The 23100-nt window shown below is 44.8% G+C and overlaps 1 protein-coding gene across 1 annotated transcript in view; it reads right to left on the reverse strand.

Moving 5' to 3' along the window:
* The window catches only part of FLT1 (fms related receptor tyrosine kinase 1), a 117863-nt gene that overhangs the window by 17445 nt on the left and 77318 nt on the right, over positions 1 to 23100 (reverse strand). The window contains exons 14-19 of the mRNA XM_037376963.1: positions 21252 to 21398; positions 19265 to 19396; positions 13127 to 13233; positions 10319 to 10457; positions 4014 to 4118; positions 639 to 752 (exon numbers count right to left, since the gene is read on the reverse strand). Of these exons, the coding sequence (XP_037232860.1) occupies positions 639 to 752; positions 4014 to 4118; positions 10319 to 10457; positions 13127 to 13233; positions 19265 to 19396; positions 21252 to 21398 (744 nt within the window). The remainder of the gene's footprint in view (positions 1 to 638; positions 753 to 4013; positions 4119 to 10318; positions 10458 to 13126; positions 13234 to 19264; positions 19397 to 21251; positions 21399 to 23100) is intronic.

Consider the following 23100-nt stretch of genomic DNA (forward strand, 5'->3'; position numbering starts at 1 on the left):
CCCTCGACGTCCCTCCTGCAGCGAGGGGCCCGACACTGAACCCAGGGTTCGAGGTGCGGCCTCACCAGTGCCCAGTCCAGGGGGCGGTCACTGCCCTGGCCCTGCTGGCCACACTGTTTCTGACACCAGCCAGGACATTGCTACTGGCCTTCTTGGCCACCTGGGCACACTGTTGGGTGTGCATTTCTAATACACATACCCAAATATAAAATGCGTATCTAAATAGGTGACATATCCAAAACAAACGATCACTCATAGTGGCCCTTTGATTTTCTTAGTGGAATATCACACAGCTTTTTACAACATTTGCCTTGTGATTCACTGTTCAGGGCCAGCAGACAGCATCCCTTGTTCCCAGCCTTTCAAGATCATGTTTAGCTTGAGCAGTGAAGTGAGATAAAGGACAAGCAGCATGGTCCTAAATTCACACTTCTCATGTTAACACTAAAAGAGAGTTTAAGTAGAGAAAAACGTTTAATCACTTCATTAAATGAGCAAAAAATCTCTTTTCTTCACCAACCACAGGACAAGCTCAAATATTTCAAGTTTATAATCTTCAGATGAAAAACAACACAGCCAACTGACTGTTACTGGGAGGTGATCCAAACTCCTTTTCAGTGCAGTGCAGATATTTTTACCTCCATTTTTTGTGCATGCTCCCAATAAATTCACAATATTGAGATGATGTCCAATGTGGATCAGGATTTTCAGCTCAGTCATCAGTGCTTTGTACTCACTGGCTGTAGCTCCTTCTGTAAACACAAAATAAAGTCAGTGTGAAATGGCAAAGAACTGGTCCTGCTGAGCTTTATCACTTCTCAATGTTTTCCAATGAAATAACTTCCACTACTGGACATACTTCATGTGTTGATGTTCTTTTCTATTCCTCCCTGCTCAGCATCCTCTTACTTGCAATAAAGCCCATAAAAAGATTTTGGCACTCAACTTCCTCCCAGTAGACTCTGCTATATTTAGAACTGAGATATTTTTTTTTCTCACATGAACAGTTTTGTCATTCCAGCCAAAAAAAATTGAAAGAACAAATAAAAGGGGATTTCAAGACTAATTAACTCTATCTAGAGCAGGTTTCAGAGGGCCTGACTTCAGCCGTCTGAGGGTTATGTACTAGCCTGAACTAATCAACATCTCAGGGAGTCAGTGACAAGAGCAAGGCATCTCCCTTCTCTCTGCTTCTTCCTCCTCTCCCTTCATTGGCTGCCCAACCCCTCAACAGAACCAGCCACAGCTGCACCTTGTCTCCATCAGCCAACCCACCGCCCCTGAAGCCAGCCCACAGTTGTATATTATCAATGCTAATTAACCCAGCTTCGTTCCTCTGCACCGCCCCTTGGTGATGTTTGTCTGGTTCTGTTCGTTATAGAGGAAGCCTGGAGTGTTATGATAAATCAGGGAAGTAAACTTTAATTCATTAAAGTTAGGTGACTACATGTCACTCTTGTGAGTTATGATCAATATTAATAATAATAGTAATGATATAAGAAATCCCACAACTAAACCCAAAATATCCTATTTAGTGTGGAGTGAAACTTTTAATTCCCTCTGAGCAAACCTTTTTCTACAGTATTTTATTTTGATAAGAAAAAAAGAAAAAACATATTGCTTTGTGTAGACCCAAAAGGACATCTTCTGTTTAGTGACACTGACGGTAAGAACAGTCCTGTGGAAAGAACCTAGAGCTAGGTCTTAAAGGCCTTCATTTCAACATCTGAATGGAAACAGATTTTCCTGGTGGCCCCAGACAAAACTTGTCATCTACCCAGTGACCCACTGTTCATCTGTATAGGTGGTGACACTTCCCATCCACTTCATGGGAATTCTGTGAGGACAAAGCCCATGAATGACGGCAAAGTTTCTGGAAAATCTAGTGAGGACACAAGGAATGGAACGGATCTCCCCTAACTTTAGGTGCCTGTAGTGAAGACACCTACAAAGGATCTAGGCACCACAGACTCTCTTCATAGCCAGCAGAGCTACACAAGTGCCTGACTCGCCATACTTAGGAATCTGCCCTAGGATGGGATGTTTTTCGCACCACTGGCAATAAAGGAAATTTGGGTGACTAACTCAGATACAAGTATCTACCCTGCACATGGGCACATGAGTCCCACCATTAAGACTTCTTGTAGCTGCCGTCTGCTCCAATCTATTCCAGCAGCAACCTCTGCTGCCTTGATGGTGCCGGCTGGCACAAGAAGCCTGCTGATGTACGTAAAGAAATGTTGAATCTGTCAGACCACTCTGCCAGCACGTATGTCTGCAAGCTGGCAAAATAGCTTAGTTAACCAGGGGTCAGGCAATGACCCAGGTGACAGGCCATCCACTGAAACCAGTGACACAGATGGCTATTGGCCCACTGCTGCAGAAGGTCTGGACAGCGACCAAAGCTTTAGTTTCCTCCCATTTTCCAGACATGCTGGCTGCAGGGCAGTTGTTCATTTGGCATTGGCCAACAGGGTATTTCTGTGTTTCTGGAACAAGAGAGAGGAGAAAGGTTTGCAACACGCTCATCTGCAAATTCCCTCCTTGGGGGTGATCCTGGATATCACAGCAGCACGTACCACCCCCTGTGAAAACATCTGAATTGTGTTGCAGAACAAGCCTGTTGGAGACATATCCAGAGGGCACACCCTACACGGAGCACAGCTGCCAGGTCACTGCCAGCAAGAAATAGAAGCTATTTCAGGTTGAGTGTTGCAGGGACAGACTGTAGGTCTAAGAGTATCGCACATGCCCCTCCAAGGGCTGGAAGAAACATGTGCAGATCTCCTGATAACTGATAAGCAAGCAGCTGTGAAGCTAGAAGCCACTGGGTAAGAGGGATGTATTCAAACTATGCCTGAACAGAGCCAACTGAGAGTATCAGGGATCCAAGCCTTACTGAACAGGGGATATGTCCTGGCAGAGAATGACACTGAAGAGGATTCAGGGACTAAGACAGATAAGCAAAGCTGTGTAAGCTCCCAGGGCAATGCAAAAAAAGCCTGCTATGATCCTTAGATACACAAACAAGGGAAAGCTAAATACACAGGAAGGGATGCTACCAGGACTCTGGGTTAGGGAATTCAGCCACAGCTGCTGCAGGCTATGACTGAATATCATCCTGCCTGCTAACTTCCCAAGTGCCCTCTTCAAATTGATAAGGGTCTTTGTCCTTTCTGCTCCAACGAGAAAAGTGGCAGTGCATAGCTGGGAGATGATTTCACTTTGGAAAGAGCGCTGGTGTATGAACAGCGCTGGCAAACCCATTACACAACCCGGGTGTCAGCATCCTAAGCACTGTGTGATGAGCCTGCAGACGGTTCAGAGAGCACACACCTGCACAACAGCTCCAAGATTTAAACTGCTCAATCTGTTTTGCTTAATAAAAGGGCCTTCATGAAGAAAATCATTATATAATCTAATGGGGAAGGTTAGAACAAGACGCAACAGTCAGGCAGATGCAAATCAGACATAAGGCATCTGTTTTTAACAGTGATATGATTAGTCATCAGAACTAATGACCAAGGAAAATACAAAAGCTTCCATCCGAGTGTCTTCACATCAAGGTGGATGCCTTACACTTCAGCTAAATTTAATTTATGGTGTTGGGTACAGTGGCAGTCTAGCATGACAGTACAACATAGAGTGCGCAGGAAATCTAATTGCCCCTTCTGATCCGACAAAAGTGACTCTTTTATTCTTTGTGGCATTTGAAGCTGTGGAACCAGATTTTCAAAAAAAAATAGGCAATCAGGTTCTCACTGCATCTGAAACTTTCTCCTTATCATGTGACAATTTATCATCCTTCTTACTGCAAATGCAATTTTTATTTCGTAGTTCTGCCATTTCACTTGTGGTGGACCCGAAGCTTGGTGTACACATTTTGGAGACCTCAGAGAGTTAGTGGGGGGGAGGGGATACCATCATACACGCTTGCTTTTGACAGCATCATATTAAATATGGGACACTATATAAGGCATCAATTTTTCCAGCCCAGCTTTCCAGCAAGATACCTTTCAGCATTTTCACCGCAACTATTCTGCATGTTGGTGATTTCTTAATTCCAAAAGCAGATGCCTGTACCACCTTTCCAAAAGCTCCGTGTCCAAGAGACTTTCCTGTAAAGAAAATAAATTGGAAAGAGACATTCTGGTAAAAAAGAAATCTTGTCAGGAAATGGCTTCGTAGATAATGAATTGAAAAATGTGCTTAACAATTGAAAAATGTGCTTTACAGTAAGTCCCACGTGTATATTTGCAACATACAGGTGTTTCGGGTTTTTTGTTTGGTTTGGGGTGTTTTTTTTAGGAGTAAGCAGACAACCCAGAAGACAGTCATTAGAGAGAGTAAGCGATATGGTTGAAAATCATGCTAAATGAATGCAGCCATTCAGTGGAGGTACACTGGCTTCTGACTCATTTTCTTCAGTCCAGCTCTGTCAGAGAAAGATTTGCTCCTCTCTTCCCTGAGCATAGTGCACCATGCAGCAGGCTGTGACACTGCTAGTCATGTCCTCAATAACACAGGGCCTCCACCTAATCTCACACACACATTAAGATGCAGCTTGCCACAGACTTCGGTATTTTTTACAAACCAAATCCTACCTTCTCAAACAAAGTGCCTTAAAATTATCTTCATTCCAGGAAGGCAGCAGCAACTTTGCATTGCAGCCCCTGGAATATATGCTCAACCCCCTGATGCTCTTCCCTAACAAACACTTGTAGGCTGAGATCACGGAGTGGTGAGAAGCTGCAAATCTGTGCAAATGAGACTTTTACATTTGCAAAATGAGGTCTGGGGGGATTCACTGAGAGGGAACTTGGAGTGACAAATGCTGGGTTTGGTCATGGAGGGTATGACACTTCCAGGTGTCCAAGGACAGACATTTGTACTGCATCATCATGCTACAGATGATGAGCAGACCACAGGAGAAGCAGCAAGAGGTCCTTGAGATAAATCAACAGGCATCAATAAAATTCTCCAGCAGCAGAATCTGAGTGTCCTTTTCATGTTCAGAACCAGGTAAGACTCCAAGGGTACTGTTATAACTTTTCTAGAGTTTGTGACATTTTATGTCAATCATATGATCTTCACAGCCTTCTTCATGATTTATTAGCATTCAAAGCAAGGAGTATTGACTACCTCCTTGGTACTGTGCTCACATAGACAGGCCTGGTTGCCTCTGCCTTCTCTAGTGGCTGGCAGAGTTTTGACCAGAAAGATCTTGTCGGCACATCAGCTCGCAATACATTTTATTTCCAAGTAACTATTTTCAGATTGTATTTGTGCTTCACCTTCAGCAGAAAGCAGGCACATAGGTGGCTAGCAAGAGTATAGCAGCGGGTTTTGTGGTGTAGAGAAGAGTATAAAATAAAGGCCAGCTTTTCATTATAAAGGCAAGGAATAAGATGTGACATATTTATTTCTCAAGTATGCACATGCAACATAGCCATATCCATAGCACAACTGGCTTTTCCTATGTTGGACATCTGTTTGACTAGCCCTTTCTTGGACATCTACCTTGCTGTTGTCTAAGTGACAGACGAAACCCACTCAGACACTCACAAGCAGAGAAGAAGAGCTGCTGTCAGTTCTAAATTAAATAGATACTACCTTGTATATGTGTATCACATTTCTAAACTGTAATTCTCAGTCGGTCAGTAGAAGCAAATAGCATATGTTATCAAAGCAACAGAAACATGAAGTGGAATATATTAAGCCAAAAAATCCCCAGAAATTTGTTTACCTCCTTGATGTGCAAAAGCGTTGCATTTTTTTACAGCAAATAAAACCCATGAAGAAATTAATCTACATGGCTGAAAAGCATTAACAGACTGAGCCTTGGTTTGTGAAGGGCCTAAGCCCTAATGTTTGACACATAAATACGAGCAAATCAGTGTGTGTCTTTGAAAATTTACAGTCACCTTTTTAGTTACTGCATATAGCTTCTTCATTCAGCAGATGTATAAAAGAAACATTAAAACTAAGGTCTCAGTTTTCTTTGTGAACTGATGTTCTTAGTCCTTAATGTATCAACTGTGCGTGGTTCCTAAAAGATGAAGTTGCAGTTTGAGGTCCTGTAAAACTCATTGTACCTTTGTTTAATCCATAACCTTAATCTGTTTCCATCACTGTTAACTCACTTCCCACATCGAGATAACCTACTTAGTCACCACTTGGAAAACATACCGCTTAGGTCATAAAGCTACACAAAGCTGCTAACCTTTCATAAAGGAGAATGAGCACTGGAAACAACACTTCCTTCTCTAAATAATGGTTGTGATTTAATGGGAAACTGTAATAACGCTTGATGTATTAGACTTCATTGCTTTGCTGTTGTTTGTACCGTGCTAAATTTTAGCACAGAATAGGGCTGCTTTAACTTTTCAGCACATAGATCAGACTCCACACTTTAGTAGGTAGATTGTGTCTATGATTGCTCTTGCAAAACCCCTTATGTTGACACACAAAATAATTACAGAAGTATTAAATGGAGCAATTAAACAGAGGAATATTCAGTTGCCCAACCATCTGAGAAGTCAACTTGTCACAGCCTTCAAGCAGCTACACCGGCCAAGTTTGGGGTAATGCTCAGGTAGGAAAAGTTGCAGCATTTACATCCAGACCAAGGAAGCAAAATGCTCTACTCTGCCTTTGACTTTGGTTTCTTCCAGCAACTCAGAACTCACTAAAGCAAACATACCCCTCCGTCAAGGAGTTTTGGATCAGGAGGTTCCATTTCAGTCCCATTTTAGCAGAGTCCTTCAAGCTTGTGCATTGCTGGGCTGGGGCATCATCAAAAAGCACTTGCAGACACTGCTCTCTACGTCTGTGGGAAGGCAGAGGCTCGAAGGTGCGTTTGTTTCTCAGGTCCTTTGCCGCAGTTTAAGTCATCTGGGTTTCCCCCACACCCAGCTTCATATTTTCCATTATGTTACGTACACCAGTGCTCCGCGTGAAGGAGAACAGAAAGCGCTGTGCTTGGTGCCAGCGCTGTGGGCTTGCAGCGCCCGGGGGGAGCAGGGCTCAGGAAGCCATCTACCACCGGCACCTTTGGCACTGTGTGGGAGCTGTGCAGCAACACTCCCTCGGGGTCCTGCACCACAGCCCCAGCAGTGTGTGACCTCTCATAGATGAGGAAGGTCAAGCCCAAGAGTAAGGTGAGAAATGTGTGATAGCTCAGCTAGCGCTTACACTGGGCTGCAATGTTATCTCCAGCCACGCTGACAGTGATTTATAGCACCGTCATTTTTCTGCCTAATGAAAAGATGACATTTTGCTCTCAGACAGACTAATCTATATTGAATGTTAATTATCCTGACTTCAGTGGCACCTGTATGAAATTTTCTGTAACATCTGTAGCTCTTACATAGGAAGGGGGTGTCTGGTTATATAAGCGTTGCATCGCAGCCATGGGCTATACGTGTGTGTGTTGAAGGAACAAACTGAAAAAGAGATGTGGGCTGAAAGGAGAGACTTATTTGCAAAAGTTGCAATAAATATGTATTCTGGAGGATAAGTAGGTGGAAAGAGAAAAAGAGGCATATCTGATGCTGGAAGGGGTTGCATTTACAAGTAAAAATATTTTTGAAAAACCATAGAAGCACATTTTGTGTTTGTGAGACACTAATCCTCAGAGACTTCCAAGGTTACTCAAAGACTGAGCCAACTGCCATGTAAGCAGGACTTGCACTGAGCTAATCTAGCATACTGCACATACCCAGCTTCTCTGAATCTGGTTCTCATTCATTGTCAGCATTCTTTCTTTGTTTACACCAGTTCTTCCAATTTTAACTCATTCTCTGGTCATCATTCCTCACCTCCAGACTCCAAACACGAAGCCTGCAGGACATGGGGTTTTTTCTTGCTGTTTACATTCCATTTCTGCTTGATTCTTTCCATGGGATTTACACAAAAATAAAACATCGTGTAAATGAGCAATCACATTGTCTGCCCATCAGGCTCTTGGTCCATCATTGTAAGAACACTATTTGGAGGTTGAAGACACTCCAGCACAAGGTTATGTTTCAGCATTCCCAGAATTATGTATGACAATTATAAATTGCTAGCAATATATTTCAGCTGTACTTATCCACATCTGGTCACCTTGTGACTTCCAGCAGGCAAATTAAGTGTGATCCTAATTGTATGCATGTTTTAATCACCCTCTGCCCCTGATCCCCGGAGGATGGAAGGAATCTGTTACAGCTCCTAGCTCAAACGCAGGGATTTTCTAGACCATGCTGTAGGACAAATATAATGCATGCCTGAAAGAACAAACAGCACTATAGCAACAGGCTGAACTTATCACTGATATTTCAATGTTGACCTTCTTGCTAAAATCTGTGTGGTTTCCGGAGGGATTCCTCAACTTCAAAATCTGGCTCCTACCCTCCTGCCCTCCTCATCAGCCCCACACTAGGCTAAGCAAGTCAGGAATGCTCCCAAATCCATGCCTTTCACTGGGGCATCTGTAGGCGAGCTAGCTCTAGGTTCAAAGTTTCCATGGATATTTATTTAATTATTAATGTGTGGACTCATGTGTCACATTCTTCCACTTTATGGTGCACTGACAAGAATGTTTACAAATCCCCAGCACAGAGGGAAAACAGGGAGAGTGGGCTGGAGAGAGGAGGAAAGGGAGAAACTGGGAGGAGTACAGGGTGGACTGCGAGGACCCATTTCTGCATAGGCTTTTTTCCAAATGAGTACCTAACCAGGTGACAAGGGGAGTGCAGTAAATGCCAAAGGTCAGGCTCTTGAGACTAAGGAGAAGCATCCAAGTCAGCAGTCTGATTTGGAAGCCTTCAGTTGCCTGTTTCTATGTCATGTTTTAAGTAAATCCATCTGCAAAACAGAGTGCAACATTCTTGCCTGTATTCTCTTTTTATGACAAGGTGACCACCTTGGTGGATGAGGGAAAGACTGTGGATTTTGTTTACCTAGACTTTACTAGTAAAGTCTTTGACACCATTTCCCACAGCATTCTCCTGGAGAAACTGGCTGCTTGTGGATTGGATGGGCATACACTTTTCTGGGCAAAAAACTGTCTGAATGGCCAAGCCCAAACAGTTGTGCTGGACAGAGTGACATCCAGCTGGTTGCCAGTCACAAGTGGTGCTCCCCAGGGCTCAGTGCTGGGGCCAGTCCTGTTTAGCATCTTTATCACTGATCTGGACGAGGGGATCGAGTGCACCCTCGGTGAGTTTGCAGACCACACCAAGCTGGGTGGGAGTGTTGGTCTGCTGGAGGGCAGGAGGCTCTGCAGAGGGGTCTGGGCAGGCTGGGCCGATGGGCCGAGGCCAGTGGTGTGAGGTTCAACCAGGCTCAGTGCCGGGCCCTGCCCGTGGGTCACACCAGCCCCAGGCAGCGCTACAGGCTGGGGCAGGGGGCTGGGAACTGCCCGGTGGGAAAGGGCCTGGGGGTGCTGGCTGACAGCCGGCTGGGCATGAGCCCCCAGTGTGCCCAGGTGGCCAAGGGGCCAGCAGCGTCCTGGCTGGTGTCAGAAACAGTGTGGCCAGCAGGGCCAGGGCAGTGACCGCCCCCTGGACTGGGCACTGGTGAGGCCGCACCTCGAACCCTGGGTTCAGTGTCGGGCCCCTCGCTGCAGGAGGGACGTCGAGGGGCTGGAGCGTGTCCAGGGAAGGGCAGCGGGGCTGGGGAAGGGGCTGGGGCACAAGTCTGATGAGGAGCAGCTGAGGGAGCTGGGGGTGTTCAGCCTGGAGAGGAGGAGGCTGAGGGGAGACCTTATCGCTCTCTGCAGCTGCCTGAAGGGAGGGGGTAGGCAGGTGGGCTCGGTCTCTTCTCCCAGGTAAAAAGTGACAGGATGAGAGGAAACGGGCTCAAGTTGCGCCAGGGGAGGTTTAAATAGTGTAGGGAAAAAAATGTCTTCACAGAAAGGGTGGTCAAGCATTGGAACAGGCTGCCCAGGGAGGTGGCTGAGTCACCATCCCTGGAGGTATTTGAAAGACGTAGAAATTGGTGCTTATGGATGTAGTTTAGTGATAGACTTGGCAGTGCTGGGTTAATGGTTGGACTTGATGATCTTAAAGGTCTTTTCCAACCTAAATGATTCCATTATTCTGTGATTCTATTTTAGTTTTCCTACCTGGAGTCAAAATGTACTTATGGAAAGTCAGGTGGACAGTCAGTCAGTTCTAAACACTGTAATTCAGTCATGGACCAGGGCATAGCTCACACCAAACCTGGAAGTATGTTGTGCTGTGTGTCTAAAACACACCCAGCTTCTCTTTACCTGTAGCTACAGGTATAACTTATTAAATCACTGCAAACCCAATATGAAGTATGCCAATATTACCTAGTTTCAGCCTTTCCCTTGCAATTTCCCACTTGCTGGCATCATAAGGCAGATGTTCACATTGCTCATCTAAGGGGACTTCGTCAGGGTCCATTATGATTGACAGATAATGGTTGGTCTTCATTTCAGAGGAATAAGGCTGGAAAACAAAGAATATTGCAAAATGAAAAAAAAGGGTAAGGCTATCCGTAAGCATCTTCTTGTTTGGATTAAGGGCTCCAAGTTAATTCTGCCAACGGGGCCACGTGTTTCACAGTGCAGTACGCAGTTTAGTTAAGCTCCCTTTGGCTTTTTTATGTATCGCAAGATTTTTTTGTGTAAAAGAAACTCCTTCCTTTAGTTTTCCTCCTATGTGACTTACTGGTTTCTTCAATGAAATCCATGTGGATCTGTACTAACATATGGTGTTATGATACAGACCCTCTGCACAGTCAAGAGAAATATTTTCAGCAAATGACTAAACATTGCTGATAAAAATAACTTTCCTTCATGATTGTGCAAAGCAAGAAGTGGCCATATGCAACAGATGGAGTTCAACTGCTGGTGTTTATTTTTTCCATATACCCAGCAAAGACAGGTCATATGTGGTTAGAAGTTGTGCAAGACTAGTTGCCAAGAGACTAGACCTAGACATGACGTGTTTCAGAAACTGTTTATAAATTTTAAGAATTTTTTATTCCTTTGGTATAATTTCTGACAAATGTACTGAAATTATTTGAGTTTGGAGGAATTGAAAAACACGCAGAGTCAAACACATAATTTCAAATGAATTTGACAGAAGTTCAGTTTCTACTGAGCAAATGGATTATCCACTTCACATGAGAAATGTAAGGAGGGATGAACCTAGTTTCAAAGTTTTCTGCAGTCCATCCATTTTGAAACATTTTTCTTCAAAAAGCACTGAGATTGCCATTCTAATCCAAAGGGCTTTTCTTGACACAGGAGCACTTATATTTCTATAGAAAAGGTCTAGTGTTTGCTCTGATATCCTGGCTATTAGTTGGAATGTATGGAAAATCTGTTGAACTAAGCCTCTTTGTGGTATATTTCCTAAACTCATGGAAACAACACACAGGCACAGACACAAACACACAGATATATCTACATATTTTTCTTTTGTTGCTTTACCTCCTGTGACTTTCAACGTTCCTCCCTTACAGCTTGGAAATATGTCCCTAATTACATGCGTTTCCAGGCATTTGTTTGAGAAGGATATTACTAGCTGTGTATGCTTTGGTTACAAACACAACTAGACTAAAATGACAGTAGCTAATAGCTCCTGCTTTTGTTGCCTTCCACCATCCCCAGAAAACAGAAAGTGAGTCCCAAGAAGATTGCACTGATGCTTGGGGAAAAGCCAATTGGAATAAAGTCTGGCTCCAAATGATCCACTGGCCCTAATCAGGACATGGGTAAGTGGGATATGGATAGAAACAGAAGCATGTGTGGTGCTCCAAAAAGGGCATTCCTTGATAGAGATGTGTACCAGACTGCTCCTACCAGTCACTTCAGAAGGGCTTTTAAGTGGACCCATGCCATAAAAAGCAACAGGGGAGTGGGAAGGTACAGAGAGCTTCCCATGGTTCTTTATCAGATGCATTGAATAACACTTTTTTGGCACAATTAGAGATTTGAAACATTTTGAATGATGAAGAATTGTTAAGTATGTCATTTGTCCCTTTATGTGTAATAGATCTTAAGAAAATGATCTCAGAGAGCCTATAAGTATTTTTCTCTGTTGTGGCAACATGATTTGTATAGGAAATGTAATTTAGAGCTCATTCCAGACATAAATCCCTGAGAGTAAGGGTTTGTAACAGAAACACAGAGAAGACCGTAAGCATAGACCAACACTAGCTGGAAAGGCTCATCTGGAAAGGAGCCTTCACATGTCATCTAGTTGAAGTCCCTTGTTCTACAGCAATGATGATTATTTTTATTATCTTTTAACGATCTAAAAAGCAAATGTCGAGTTTTGGTATTATAATACATTAAAAATGTATTAAGTGAATTATTATTAATGAAAACGGGAGTGGCGAGAGGGGGCCATGCAGCCATTCCTCATCTCCTGTCCTGCAGTGCACCCCGTCAGCCCAACACTTCCCTTCCTTCAAATCCATCTACTCCTGCAAGTTGCTCTGAGATCTTTCTGCGCTACTGAGGAGTTGTAATTTTCTGCTTATGAGAGCTGCTGTGGTTTAAACTGCACACACCACATGATGCAGACATGGTGTTGTCAGGAAAAAGGGCTTTAAACCATCACAGTCAGCCCTGGACAAGAAAGAGGGTCAGCTGCAGGGGCAGTTAACATTATCATGCTGATACAGGATCATCCACTCTAGAGGCTGCACCACCAAACCTACTCCAGTAAAATATCACTTTGGAAGTGATGTAATTATACCAGATGCTGTGTGCAAGCCAGACCTCGGTGTGCTCTGTGAAGATCTGTCATTCCCGATCACTCAGATCTTCAAAGACATTAAGATGCCAAACCCCCACAGCTTTTAAGGGAATGGGGATGCCTTTGGTGGGAGTCAGGCACCCAAATGCTTGTGAGTCTCAGAGCCTTGCCCCCACCCAGGCTTTGCTTCCTGGCTTACTCATACTCAGCCTTGCAAGTCATGGTTCCCTTCTGGGCACCCATCAGCCGCCTCGCGATTGCACAGGGAACAAAGGTAAGCAGTAAGTGAATGAGGTTTCTTTTTGGTAGACCCAGCAAACCCAGTGGCCTGGGAAGGATTTTCTAACAAGAGCAAGGGGCTGGTGATGAGAGGCAGGTGCTGTCGGGAGCTCCCTGTCTGTTCTTACCCTCTTCAGCTTGCGAATGAAAAGAGTCAACAGGAGCCAAAAGAGCGTTGCAGCCACACAGGTGCAGGTCAGGGTTATTAGCTCCAGGTTTGACCTCTCCGATGTGCCTGGGAAAATCAAGTGGCAAACATTTTAGAAAATGACCTGCAAAGCAAGGGCACTTTATGTTTCTTTGCCATTAAAATAAAATACCAGGAAGGACCAGCTTCTTTTCAATGGGGTATTAATCTCTGTTTGGACTGGCTCGTGGAGCCTAGAAACAAAAAGGTCTCCCCAGCAAAGCCATTGTATTGAACCCAGCAAAATTGTATTTGATCCGTCTATGAGATTTTCAGTAAAAAGCCAGCTCTTCTTTCAGGTGCAGGAGGCAGAGTAAACCAGGTTGAGGATGGCCAGTCAGACAATAATTCCCTTTTGAGGTAAAAATTCAGCTGCAGGGTATTTTTAGCCAAATTTTCTCTGTGTGAGAATGTGTGTGGACCAGCGCATGTGATTTGACCCCTTCACCCCCCAGCAGCAAAACCCATCTAGCCAAGCCCACAGCTGAGAGAGGAGCAAAGGTCTTGAAAACACTCCCCAGCACCCTCGGGAGAGGACGGGGCTGCATGGAGGGGACGGCTCTGCTGGCCCTTCCCCATGGGCAATGCCGTGATGTGAGAGCTGCTGCTAATGTGCAAGAGAACCTCCATGGAGGGCTTGTGCTGGTGCAGATGCCAGTGAACCCAGGTGTGACCTGGGGCACACTGCAGTGTAGCTGCTTGGGTTTTGCTGTCCGGGATGCCTGATGCTTTTCCTTGGGCACCATGTCTGCCCTGCCCCAGCTCAGCGAGATCTTCCGTGCCAATGACTGAGCCCTGCAGCCCATACCTCCATCCCAGCTGTTCTGGAAACCCATCAGCCCTCATCAAAAACCCCGGCACTGGAGAGCTGGGGGCTGCCTTGGGGTCTCGCAATGCAGCCAGCAGGAGTCCATGAGCTCTTTTTCCCATGGGCTGGATGGATCTGGTCTGGCACCTGTGAGTTCAGCTCATACAAAGCATGGCACAGAGGTCTTGAGCCTCATCCCCACTGGGCAGAAACCCAGGGCACAGAGCCTTGCATTCCTTCCAACCCACCGGTCCGCCAGCAGGCTCTCTGTCCTCAGGTCTTCTGCCAGTCACACTGGCAGCACTGGGCCAGGCTCCCTGAGGGGACATCGGACCCTCTCCTCCCCCCTGCAGCACCCTGCAGAACCCAGCTGGCAGGGAGCTGGGAGAGCTCTCCAAACCGGGGAACAGATTAAGCACAGAAAGGGGAAAAACAAAAACAACAACGACTGAAAACAGAGCAGCAAGAAAACATGAACATTAGAAATCTGGAGAGTATTAGAGCCCAATGACAGATCTTAAAAAAAAGCCAAAATAGAATTCGCTTCAGACTGCTGTTTAGGGACTCATAAAATGGTTTCAGAGCAGTCTGTTTTGCAAATCCTGTGATCGTGTCAAAATACCACACTTCCCACAATATGTTTCCCATCTGATTGGTAGCAAATGCAAAAAAACCCCAAACCCCTCATGTTCTGCCTTTTATTCTGATACACCCTCCAGAGAGAGAAAATGAGAGGACAAGGAGGAATAAATCTGAGCATGATTTCACAGTAGTTTTGTCAACTGCACTTGCAACAGTTTCAGACCTCGGGCAGCCCGGTGTTACCCCTGACACATGAAAAAGGGATGATTGATGTCTCACTGGTGGGCTTACCGGGTGACCCAGAGGAATGTGCTGCCTGGTTTTAGGCAAGGCTACAGAGCTTTGTTTGGAGGTTGAATTGCTTCCTGTAGCTGTAGCTTAACTAGCATAATATCTTCCTTCTGTAAAGGTGATAATCAGATTTACGTTCATGACCTATATTTAAGATTCCTCTGGCATGTCCATTCTGGAGCTTGGAGAATAAAGCTCACTGAAGAAAAATATGACTGCAACTACTAACGGGGATATAAAGTATCTATTTTTCCAAAATACCGAGAGTGTTAAAATTTTCACAAGTATTTTTTTAAAAGGCTTGATTTAGATGCAGGACAAACTGATGGCATAAATGATACAGTCTAATGCAGCTTGCCTATCCTCTGGCATCAAGCTTTCCTTTTACATATGGATACTCTCCTGCTCCTGAGCATCACTTGTGCAGATGGTGAGTAATAGTTTCTGACATTTACTCAGCAAAACATGGAGGGGCTGAAGGTTCATTTGTTGCTGCTGCTCCATATGGCAGGACTCAGAAAACCCAGGAGGCATGGTACTGCCAGTCCTGGGGTGGAACACAGCAACTCCCTAACTGCTACTGTATGCTGCCCAGGAGTTAGCGAAGAGAGGTGAAGGTGATGTCTTTGAAATGTCTGAGTGAATTTAGGCAACCAGAAAGCATTTCTCCAGGCTGGGGTTGGGCTGGGTTATCAAACACCAGATTCCTCATCTTGTTAAAAGTCTCGCAGCCAGACCTGGCTGAGTGCCTCTCAGCTGGGTAGGAAAAGGTTTGATTTGAGGTAGGACAGACAGGAACGCTCAGAAGTATTAGGATTAGCAGAGTTAGGATATGCTGTAAGCAGGACTAAATCCCTCTCTCTGCCTGGTAGCCCAAGATTTCTGGCTCCTGCTTACACCCCTCCCAGACCTTTACACACCAGCCTCTTGGTTAGACACAGACATTCCCCCATGTGCAGCTCTTCCCCATCCACCTGACTCACTGCAGAAACAGGCAGCCCCCATCCTCCCCAAGAGGCCCCCACACCACCACATGTCCCTGTGGTGCTGCAGAGGGGTGAGGGGGGTGGTGATTGAAGAAGTGCCACCAGCAGCAGCTTCTCTCTCTCAGCAATGACAGGAGCCAACAGGACTGTGCAGGTGTGCAGGGATGAGAGCCTGGACTAGTGTGTTGAGCCAGGAGCGAGCTCAAGCCTTGGGCTGGCGTGGGCTCATTAGGATTTCAGCTCTATACATCAAGGTGCAGCTCAGGTGTCAACCAGGGAAAATGCAATGCCTGGGGTAGCAACAGTACTCTGCTGCACCAAAAGCGTCCCTCATCCCTGCACCAATGTGATCTACCCTGCTTAGTCCGTGTGATCCTATGATTACAGCAGTGCAGCACTGGAAAGGGTGCTCAAGAGATGCTGAGGAATTTCCATCCTTGGAGGTTGTCATGACCTAGCCAGACAAAGCCATCACTGACTGGATGTAGTGTTGGTGATGATCCTGGTTTGAGCTGAGGTTGAACTAGAGACCTCCAGGACTCCCTTCCAACACCCTTTGGTGGTCCTCTGAGGTAACAGGAGTCTAAGTGTCCCCTGATGTTCACCTTTCTCTTACAGTCACCTACATAACCCATGCTGAACCACATCCAGTAGCCGAGGGAATTCCATGGCAAAACTTTGTGGAAGCATTCCTGATGACTTCAGAGTCACAGTGACCCAAAAAGCACAACAACTTTTTGAGGTACAAAGTCAGAAATGTAGGTAGATAGAAAACCAGACAGTTATTTAAAAAGCAAACACCGTTTTCATAGTGTTGGAATAGTTCACTGAATGCTTAATAAATACGATGCTTTCCTTTTCAGCAGGGATCACATTAAGTTAGCAAGCATCAGCTTTAAGATAGAGCATGTCGCTCTATTCATTTGCTTATATATCCAGATTTCAGCGAACATGAACTGTAAAAGATGCTCCTTCCTTCGTCAGCACACCCCCTTCAAATGGTTCAGCATCTCTGCAACTAGCTGCACCGCTGGCTCCTGCTGAGAGGGGGTGCGATGGTCCCCAGGAGGAGAAGCAGGACAAGGCTTTCATGGCAAATCATCCACTCTGCAAGCAGGGTGACCACCCGAAGGACAGCTGCCCAGGACAGCCTGTGTTCCCCCCATGCCCAGCAGCTTATGCCCCTAGGCTTTTAGGTACACACTCCCCTCCGCCTGCTGGGTGCTCTGTCAGTCATTTGCTGTTCCTGTTCCATCCTTGCAGATTCACTGCCTCTTCAGTTCCTCAGCTGAGAGCAAGCAGACAGCTTGCTCTGACATGTCCACAAACTCAGCCCCTCTCCTCCTCAGACAGCCCGGCAAGCATGGCTTCCAAAGCAAACATAGGCTGTGATTATTTAAAGATGGCCCTTTGATTCCACCATCCATTCATCCATCTTGGATACAAAAATAACACATTGTTTTATCTGTGAGTACAAGAATGCTTTTTCAGAGGAAATAAAGAGAGCAGACAACTTCCTTCCTGACTCATTCACAAACTACTCTTCCAATCTGCTAAACATGGCCATCAACACGAGGCATTGCTCTGCTCCCTTTGATCTGCAGCCCTGTGTCCCGGGAGCTGCCAGGACAGAGGGAAGGCTTTGGTGCTCACAGCGGCAGGCACAGGGTCTGTGTTTCTCAGAAAGACAAGCAAGTGGCAAAACCTAGAAAGACCCCTATGTTTAAGCCCTGATGTCGTCCCTCCAGGCTCAGGGACAGGGTGCAGTGAGAGGCTGCCATTCCTTGGGAGAGGGACAGACACTCCAGATCAGCGTAGGAATGAGAGAAAAAACCTCCAGTGACACCCCATCATGTAGTAGGAAGAGAAAGGGTGGAGAGGCATTTTCCTTGATCACAGCAGATAAACTGTCTCTCTTTTTTAATTCAGTCTCAAAGTAATAAATTTTAATACGGCAGTCTTCATCTCCTGCTTATTTAAAAGCTCCCATAAAAGTCACACAAGAATATTGCCAGTGGTCCCTCAGGACACGTAACCAGGGAAGAAGCCTTCCTGGCTGCTCTCTTTTCCCTCCTCTGGATCACAGCTAGGAGATATGACTTCCTTGAAGCCATCTGACAGAATGCTTGTGGTTGTAACAAACAGCCAAGCAACAACGATGTTAAAAATCAATACCATAATGAATTACATTGTTCAGCACTATCAATTAGTAGGATGCATTGGGCAGCAAGCACTTAGGCACAAGTTATTCTTTCAGCTATTATAGCAGCCATAAAAACCTTAACATTTTTCATAAGGAGATAGGGTGTTTTAACTCCTTGGTTACACGAATTAGACCCGCCCACATGTACAAATATTTGTCCCTGACCTTTTAAAGCAAAACCATCATTGTATCATCAATAATCACCACTAACTGAGAATGCTAACATGCTCATGACTGAAAATCAACTCTGATCTACTAGCTGTAATTGTCTTCTGCGGTAGGGTAGTATCCAAATACTCAGTAGTATTCAGATACATTTAGCAATTGTGTGAGAACATCCACAGAAACATAATCCCTGCCTGAGAGACCTGGTGGTAGACAAATTGTCTTCTGCACGTAGAAATTAAATGCATTTTGGACTATTTATTTAACATATGAGATCAATAAGATAGGTTAATTCAAAGTCAATTCATACATGGCAATGTATGTTATATGTGAGTTATATGGAGAATTTCAGCCTACTTCTCTTACCTCATAATATATCAACCAAAAGGGTATTCAATGAAACTGAAAAGTCACTGAATAAACCTTATTTTTATGCAATATAAAATTACTTGATAGAAGTCACTGCCACAGGCCTGAGTCAAGCCTGGCAGAAGGCAGAAGCACACTAGACATTTAAATGAAAAGAAAAATAACTCAATGGTTACAGAAATAACTAGACCATACCTACTTCTTAAAAGTACCTCTGGAAAATGCATGTGTAGCTATCACTAGGCTAGAAACTTCTAGTCTGATCTGGCAGTTCACTTTACACTGAAAATAAACATATGAAAATATCTCAGGCCTATAATTTCTATGGAATTAACCTGAAATGAGAAAATGAGTGGCAGGAGAGTGTTCCTTGTTCTGTTTTTTGTTTGTTTTGATAATACTAAATTTACATTTGTCTTCTACCCTGACCTGATCTTTGTTGGGTTGAAGCAATTCTTCTTTTTAGGTCCATGTAAACACACTCGGAGTTAGCATTTCCTGCTAGGCTTCCTTTCCAACCTGGTACACTTCCCTTGCTAGCCCTCACTAGGACTTCCTTCGAATTTCTGCCTTCACAGATCACCACATGAGCCCCAGTCACACCCCCATCCTTCCAGCCTGAGCAAGAACATCACCCTGGCAAGCTTGTTCTTCCCATTTAATGTCGTGCTTTACCTTGTACTGTGACATATGCTGCACTCTCCACGGACCCTTTTAAGTTGGTGGCTATACACTGGTAAAGTCCTTCATCTTCCTCTTTTACTCTTTCAATAAACAGCATTCGGCTTCCGGGTCCTAAAATTATTCCTGTGAAATGAAATATTTTGCAATGAGAGGCAGCCAGGATATAAACAAAAACAGCCCCTTGTGTATCTTCTTCAAGTTCTTCTCAAAAGAAATCTGAGCCACAGAGAGCACAGCACAACGTTACCTGCAGGAAAGCCAAATATGCTTGGATCTTTTGGGAATCTTTTGGAAATCAATGGTTACAAAGCACTTGTGTGAGTGAAAAAGCTCAGCCTAAAGGAATGGTTTTGGAAGCATGTGGTACCGTGTATACTGATTAGCACTGTGCACCCTGAGAAATGGGTGGTCTGATCACTTACGGGTGCAGGTCTGCCCCAGGAGCAGCTCAAGCCTAGAGCATTTCCAAGACTCAGCTCCATGCCCCCGCCCTGGCCTGACGGGCAGCAGACACTCCAATCTCACCTGCCCACGTGGCATGGAACAATGGGCCCCTTCACAGGACCCCAGTCAGTGCAAAAGGATATCCCATGAGGTGCACCCTAAAACACAGGAGTTACCTGAGGTTTCAACATCTTGATTATTCCAGCCTAGGTCAACCCAGAAGCCATCCTGGGCAATACTCCAGCAAGTGAGGAAGAGGCAGGGAGCACATTCGGCCTCAGGACTGCCTCTAAGGCACCGTATAGCCAGGAAACGTGCAGTCAAGTACATACTTGTGTGTTTGGCTCCATCAGGACTACTGTTCCATCAAAACAAATTCCCACCATCTATTTCAGGCACCTAACTAACTACAGTGCTCTGACCTGCCCTCTAGATACATCTTCCCGGCTCCTAATTTTATGTGTTGCATTACACCCAAGTTAAGACATATAACGTTCATTTTAGAAGGCAGTGTTAATAATGCACATTACAACAATGTGGTCACTGTAAAGCTTCATGGAATCTGGCTCTAGATTAAGTTTATTGCCTGGGCTGCAAGTCTGCATGGGCTTCTAAGTCACTTGGAGAAATCCTCAGAGTTTTTCCCAGTTGCCTTTATTTGTGCTATAGCAATTTGGAGTAACACACGACAGAACCATGAACACAAACTTTCTAAAATGTTGCTATTGAAGACTACACTTAGGACTGGTCCTACAGATCAAACCTCCTTGCACATTTTTGCTGAGCCTGTAACACTAGCTCATTGAGTGCTTCTGATTCAAATGTGGATGAATTCCCATGAGAAAGGCTTTGCCTCTTCCCCCCATCATTCACCTCCACCTGAACTCTCCAAGGAACACTTCTGAACATGGAGCCTTAGCTGATCTTTGAAGCCACATTCCAGACATAGGAGTAAATATCTCCCACAGTTTTCCTGTAGCTGCAGCATGCCACCCGGGAAGCTGTTCCTTTCTGCTGCATAAGACCTGGACTCCTCTGCTGCCAGCAGATGCGCTTTGGTTCTGGACACCCCAGATATGGATTCAGCCTTGTGGCTAGGTTGTGAATCAAGAACAGACTTTGCATGCCTGACCACAGACTCCCCCTGGTACACCCATGCACTTCACACAAGCTTGGTTTTCTCCTGCCTAGCTATATGCTGGCCAAGACACCTGATCCTTAGGCTCCCTCTATAGTAAATGGAGAGAAATAATGTTTCTCTGAAGATGACACTTCTAAGATGCAAATTGAGAGCTATATTTTTTTCTACTGACTCCATACAGACCCATTGTGTCTACACTTCCAGCCTAGCTGAGGTTTTGGAGTGAGACAGAATAACCTGGAGCACCCGTGCTGCTGCGTGCCTGCCTGTAATGCCCGGGCAATACTCCTTCCTTATGTCCAGGTATCGATGCCAGTGACTGCAAATGGCTACCTAAGGCAAACGGGTAAATAAAAACGCTGTAAAAGGTAGGCGAGTACACAGAGCTCTCACCTGATTCTTGCTGTATTTCCTCATGGTTTTTAAACCAGGATATGTGGGGCTCAGGGATGCCATGAACCTGGCACTCCAACATGGCAGAGTTACTGGTGTTCACTGTCTGATCCGTAAGGTGCCTCAGCAGGGCTGGTGCCTCTTGAGCTACAAGACAAAACAACACCTCCATTTTACATTCTTGTAACTGTGGGGGTTTAATTATCTTCCCTACCAGCATTTTACTGGTGTTAAGAGATTGCTATGGCTGTTCTACCAAGTTCAACGTTCACAGGTTTTATTTACCATTCCAGTTTGCTTAAGAGCATTTGGTGTATACAGTGTACTTCCATTACTTAGCAATAGTAGGTCATGATGACCAACAAAGACCCAGTGATGACACTGTTTAAAAGATTTCCTTGGTTCCATTACCAATATCACATTTGTTTATCGAAAGCAATGCGTTTCTGTGAAAGCTCAGTTTTGCATTAACAAGACAAACAGTGATACCAAAGGCTTTAACAATTGGCAAGCCACCCTTGTAACAGAGTATCTGTGCATCACTGATAGCACCACGTGTCTCTGTGCACCACGATTCCTGTGAATGTGACTTTTATCGTTTACTTACTTTAAGGAGTACCGTTACAAATCATATTCAGTAAACTCACATCATCTAAACCCAGAAACTGTAAGCACAAAAGCATTATGTCACATGTCCCAAAGTCTTCATAAATTCTTCCGCTTTTGCGTTTCACATATTTGGCTGAACAAAACAAGGCCTGGCCAAACCACACCACAGCCTGCCTGCCAAAACTGTGTTGGTGAGAAATGTACCCATGTCCTCCGGCATCCCACAGACACTGGAAACTGACGGCAGGGGCTGAAGCAGGCCACACAGCACAGAAACACTGCTCCTTTTTTACTTTTATCTGCTGACATTCATATGAACGCAATGCAATAAAACACATTTCCATGACAGTCAGTGACAATAAGTATTGGAAGCGCATCTCATATATTCTGCTTCTGCTCAAGGGCCTCCCAGAAGGGCATTTCAAAAATTCTATAAACATCACGTTAAACTCATCCCTGAAAGAAGCAAACGACAAATCTTTCTCATCATTTCAACCCTTTGCCACTCTTTCCCCCGTTTCATAGAGAGCCGAAGGCCGTTCTGACAAAGATCAAGATACTTGCAACATTTAAGCACATTATATGGCAACATCCTTCTGTCACATTTGCAACTCTCACATCATCCATTTTGGTATTTTGGTCCCTTTAAAGCAGCGATGGAGAATCCAGCAAGCTCCTGAGCAATCTCATAGATGCAGATGCTCTGCAGATTCCCTCAAATTCCCTGGTCTTCCAAGAACTGATTATTTGCAATCTTTCCCTTCAAGGATGCTGCCAGGATCAGTAGTTACTAACATGGTTAAGACATGCATTACAAAATATGAAACAAAACAAACCAAAGCAAAGCAGAAACCAACTCTTTGCAAATATTTTCTTTTAGGCTGCAATAGATACCGATACACCAAGTTCAAGTATAATATCAGCTGAATTTCCAGCATTCTGTGTTTGGAAGCTTATTTTCTATCCTTTTCAGAAAAACTGACTATCAGACACTTCCATCTTCACAATCATTCTGTTACCAGCTGCAAATAAAAACTCTCCAAAAAAATGAAGAACCTATGTACCACCAGCTTATGCAGCATGCATGAACCCTGTAGTACTACAAGCACTTTTGAAGTAGGCTGTCTTCACCATGCTCTTCCCCCTTGAAATTAATTCCAGCACTGTCATGACTGTGCAATGACCAATTTGGGCTTTTCTGAGCTGCAAGTCTGTAATTTCCACAGGCAATGCTAGTTTT

The sequence above is a fragment of the Falco rusticolus genome, chromosome 2 (genome assembly GCF_015220075.1).
Source record: "Falco rusticolus isolate bFalRus1 chromosome 2, bFalRus1.pri, whole genome shotgun sequence".
Classification (NCBI taxonomy): domain Eukaryota; kingdom Metazoa; phylum Chordata; class Aves; order Falconiformes; family Falconidae; genus Falco; species Falco rusticolus.